We start from the raw sequence: 5,260 nt of genomic DNA, 5'->3' as shown, positions 1-5,260 counted from the left end.
CCGCGCTCTTCCCTGTGCACACAGAGCGAGCGTGGAGAGGTTCCTGTCTGCGCTGAGGGTGGAGAAGGACTTCCCGGAACCCTCCTCGCGTGCTCTGGGGCTGGTGTCTCGGGCCTGGCGGGCAGCGCGCGGGGACCCGGAGGCAGCCAGCGGAGAGCCCGGCAATCCCGCGCGGCGGCCGCCACCTGCTGGCAACACCAACGGCCGGAGACAATTCGTTAGCTGCGGCGCGTGGGTCTTTGTGCGCGTGCGCAGCGATGACGCAGGCTGTCTAACGGTTGGCTTTGCCTTTACTGGTCTGACCGGCGGGAAGGCGCGGAGCCTGCTCCTTGGAGGTTTCGGCCAGACTCGGTTGGCTTGCTAGATTTTGGCTACAGAGGCGGAGAAAAAGTGAGGAGGAGCTGAGGTGTCTACGGACCGGAAGGCTCTACCCAAAAGAAGCTTTGAGCTTGAGCGGCAAGATGGGGTCCATCCTCTCTTTCCCTTCGAGGGCGACCCAACCTCCCCTGGATGAACAACGCCCCAGCTCGAACTCACTCCCCAGATGTGTCTTCCGCGACTGGAACTCACTCCCCGGATATGTCATCCTGTTGAAAGATCTGGAGAGGTTCCACAGAGCTGTCTATCTGGGCGAACTCGAGGAAGTGCGGAAGATGGTTTACTACAACAGAGACGTGCTAAATACCACGGACAAGAAGCACAGGTAATAGGAACCGTGGGCCCGGGGCTGGGGGCGGGCTGGGGGGCGTGTGGGAGAAGCCCCCCTTCCTGGGCTGTGCGGGAGCCGAGCCCTCCTGCCACCCAAGGTGCTCGGCTCTCTCCCCTCCGTGGGCTCCTGGGCACCTGGGACGAGGAAACCCCGGAGAGGTCCTGCTCCCAGGCCACCTTTGTGAGCAGCTTCACAAAAGCAAAACTTCATTTGAAAAATCAAAGTAAGAATTAACTTTGTTTAAAGAAGCATTGTTGTTGTTATTTCAGCCCTCTTTTTTCATAGTACTTTTAAAAACTAAAATTTATTTAAATGCCAATCGTATGAAAAGAACTGCCAGAGACCTGTTGTACATACCAAAGTTCACTGAATGTAAGTCATCATGGATTGTGTGATGCCCCATTATCTTATGTGTCAATAAGATAATTTTAAAAATGCTGCCGATTATAGTTATAATAAATGATGAATTACAAGTGGCATTCCAACGTCAGAGGTGTTAAAATGTGAAAAAATGAGCATCTTAGAATCATGGAAATACAGTTGTATCTCTCATCTTTAAAACTTACCACAAGGTAGATATTATTCTATCATTTTACTTAATCAGAATGTCATCATTGTTAGGTAGTAGTCATAGTAATTGTTATAATACCTAACAATTATTCAGCTGTTATTTGTGCCAGGAACTCTTCAAAACATTTAGCATAGTTTCTCATGTAAGCATCCTGTGAGGTGTCCCTACTATTCTCATTTCCATTTTATTGGTGAGGAAATTGAGGCACAGAAAAGCTAAGTCACAGCTAGTAAGTGACAGCTTAAAGGAGGATTCAAACCCAAGTTGAACTGAATCCAAAGGCCAATGTCTTTGTTTTCCAATAGGCTGCTCTTTCATTAATGCAGTGAGTACTAAGAACTAATAAATATTGTCCTATTTTCACAAGAAACTTAAAGATTTGTTTTGAAAACAGATGGAGTACCATATGATTTAATGTTTACAATTACCTGAATATGTTTTGAGATAGTGCACTCCAATTTTCTAAAAAGTCCTCTCACTTTCACAGGACTGCTCTCCATTTGGTCTGCACCAGGAGAGATACACGGATGCTAACTTTCCTGCTGGACAGAAAATGTGACCTTAACCCCCGTGATGGTGAAAACAGGACACCTCTGATGAAGGTATGTAGCTGCCAACTATTTCAGCATGAGATGGGTTTTCTTTAAACGCATAGAATAAAAATGAATTTATCTCATTTAAATATAACTAATAAGTGAAACCTGTGAAATGTTTATATTGAATTCCTAGAATTTACAGTCTATTTCTTGGTCTGATACTGACAGGCCGTACAATGCCAGGCACAGGACTACGTAATTATGCTGTTAGACCGTGGTGCCGATCCCAACGCTGTCGATGTGCATGGCAATAGTGCTCTCCACTATGCTGCCTATAAGGGAAACTTATCAATAGCAGCAAAACTGCGTGCTCACGGTGCCACTATGGAGACAGCAAATAAGGTATCGATCAACCAACTTTATTTTCAAAATATTGGAAATGCTTTTGTTTTAACATTGACCTAGGTAAGGGTCAATTTTCCGTGTTTGGAAATTCAAGCATTCTCTGAATGAAAATATTTTGAAATAATTATCTAAGGTTTTACTTGAAATATTGATACTTTTAAGGAAGCATTAGAGGGTACAGCTTCTTTTACGCATTTATGGTAAATATTTGTGATAACACTAAAGGTAAAAATTTTTTTTCAAATTCTTTTCCCACCCAATTTTTTTTTTTTGGTTTTCTAGTTTGTCTAAAACAACATGGGAAAGCAAATTTACCCTGGAAATGGCACTATCATAAAACTTGAACAAAAGAAATGCGTTTCACAGAAATGGAAATCTTGCTGTTGAGAAGTTCCTAAAAAAAGTAATTTCTGTGAACATGATTTACCTGTCAGTGGCAAGGCTAAAAAGGGAAAAATGGAAAGGGAAAAGGGGAGCTATCAGAAATGTGCAGGCCAATTTGAAAATTACATAAGTCAGGGAAAATACCAAGAAGAGGTTTTTGCATGTCCCCCCCCCCCTAGTTTTTATGTTTAGACCAGGAGCTCTTCAGTTGTGGGGATGATAATTGTCAGGTGCAGAGTGTTAGTGAGTGGTCACCCTGCCCGGGCATCAGTTGTAGGAGGACTCTGAGGAAAGCAGATTGGTGGTGAGTAGGTGGTGATGAAGTGGGCAGGAAGAGGGAAGAACAAATAATTCACTGATTATCCTATTGTGGCAGAAACAACCACTTAGATAAGAGTCTAAACTCTGCTCTCAAAAGCTAGAATGCCTTGATGGGAAGGTTGGAGAAAGTAGCAAAACCAAGTTGTATTTTGAGTTTACTAGTCCCTGTTCTCCCCCTACCCAGGCACATTAAATGGAATTTTCAGTAAATGACTCTACCTCTTACTCTTTCCTCTTTTTGGCCAGATCCCCAAATGATAACAGGAATTGGCCATGTGGGTAAGAGATGAGACTAAAGGGATCATCTACTGCATTAGTTCTCAGCTAGAATTGTGCAACACAGTGACCTGGGGAAACTAAAAAAAATAATTTGCAAGTCTAGGCTCTGCCTGAAGATTTCGATTTAGTAAATCTAATCAGGTCTAGACATGTATATTTAAAAATATTTCCTCAAAGCCAGGCACAGTGGCATGTGCTTATAGTCCAAGCTAACTGGGAGGCTGAGGTGGGAAGATCGCTTGAGCCCAGGAGTCCCTGAGTCCAGCCTTGGCAACACAGCAAGACCCTGTCTCTAACAACAGCAACAAAGTTTCCTCGAGATTCTGATCCACTCCTGGTTAAGAATCACTGAAGAGTTAAGTGTAATATATGAATTTCCATATCTCAAACACTTAAGAAATTTCTGGAAGAGTTGGAGTTTGATAGGTGCTACTTCCTTCAAATCTCTGCTTTCTGACAATACTAGGCTGATTTTTATCTGTCTTTCTCCATCTCTGTGGTTGAGAAGTTAAAAGGAATATTATTGGCTATATCTATCAGCTTACGGAATAACATCTTTTCCCTTTCAACCATTCACTGCCATTGAGAGGGTTTTTTAAATAGGAAATTTATTTATGTGTAGTCTTTGAATACATAGAGGCTGACCCTTTCAGAAGTTCCTGTCTCTTCGTTATCATTCAGGTGATGAGGTCAACACATGTTTACTACAAGTGGGGTTTTCTCAGTTAGAATAGTAGCAAGTCCTAAACCTTTTTTTCAGCTGAAGCTGTATTATGAACTATCTCAGTATGTCTGTTAAGATCACAGAGCTTCAGCATAGTCAGGACGGCAGTTTTAAACACAGAAACCCATGAAGTTAGTAAGAATACAAATAGGCATTCTTTTAATAATTCAATTTAAGCAGTTCCTATGAAGTAGTTATCCATTTTGTTAACAATCTGGAACAATTCAATATAAATAGTCTGTAACTGAATAAATGCTGGAAAAACTTTTGAAGTGGGTATTGTAAGTTTGTTTTTTTTTTTATTTCAGCATATTATGGGGGTACAGATGTTTAGGTTACGTATGTTGCCCTTGCCCCCTCCATTGTAAGTCTTCGTAGCAATTTTTATTCCATGTTGGGGCCTCATTATTTTGTTAAAACATATGATATGTAAGAAAGGAAAGATTTTACATGCAAATACTTGCTTTATTCACAACCATTTGGAAACACACGTATAGCAAATAATAAAAGCACAAGGTGTGTATTCTAAGTGAGGTTTAGTATGCTCCGATAAATTGAGTCAACATGTAAAATTTAGGAGACATGCAGAAATCTGGATTTTAGGCTTCTCTTGAAGAATCAAATTTGGTGTCAGGTGTCTCTTCAGAAATGTCTAGGTGTCCCTTTAGCCCATCTTGGTGTTTGGTATGCTGTGCAGAGTTTGCCCCTTCATAGGAAGCATAGATTGTCCAGTTTGGTAGTGTGCCCACCTAGGTCCTGTACTTACTCAGGTCACCTACCTTGCCTCTGTAAGTATTTGAGTTTATGACTCCTGTTTTATATATATGTTGGTGAAGGTTTCAAGGTTTTCCAGTTTATCTTTATTTACAAGATATAGCCTGTATTTTATATTCATCCCTTAGTAATGGGGTTGAATCTTAGAATTCAGAAGGTGGCTTTTTAAAAACTCTTTTTTCTTAATATATACCATAAATAATTATCCTCCTATTAGAATGCCTCTAAGCCTTTTTAGGTTAATCATGGTCATGGTTGGATTGGTTATGCACCTTGCAGATGACGTTACATGTTTCTTCTCAGCATCGTCCCTTAAAAGTGCAAGTGATTTAGTGCCTTTACTTATGCTAGAAATAATTCATATAGGTCAGTAATAGAACTTTTATTAAGAAACCATTATGTTTCTATTTCTGATTCATATTTTGCCTAAAATAAAAATAGTTTTAAGTTACAATTTAGAGGGAAACCAGAATAAAAATGGATTAAAAAGGTAGATATGCATTAGGGTCCCAGGATTACCATTATCATTGAGAATAAAATTTCATACTGAGTTTTTT

At 40.8% G+C, this 5,260-nt stretch overlaps 1 protein-coding gene across 1 annotated transcript in view; it reads left to right on the top strand.

Annotated features, from left to right (window-relative positions):
* Window positions 1–461: 461 nt before the first annotated feature.
* Window positions 462–5,260, top strand: part of LOC105807789 (ankyrin repeat domain-containing protein 7-like) — a 6,602-nt gene continuing 1,803 nt past the window's right edge. The window contains exons 1-2 of the mRNA XM_012641249.1: window positions 462–703; window positions 1,768–1,882. Coding sequence (XP_012496703.1) covers window positions 462–703; window positions 1,768–1,882 — 357 coding nt within the window. The remainder of the gene's footprint in view (window positions 704–1,767; window positions 1,883–5,260) is intronic.

This window comes from Propithecus coquereli, unplaced genomic scaffold, assembly GCF_000956105.1.
Source record: "Propithecus coquereli isolate 6110/MARCELLA unplaced genomic scaffold, Pcoq_1.0 Scaffold164, whole genome shotgun sequence".
NCBI classification, from domain to species: Eukaryota; Metazoa; Chordata; class Mammalia; order Primates; family Indriidae; genus Propithecus; species Propithecus coquereli.
The sequence above is the reverse complement of the archived record's forward strand: the minus strand, read 5'-3'. Positions and strand labels throughout refer to the sequence as shown.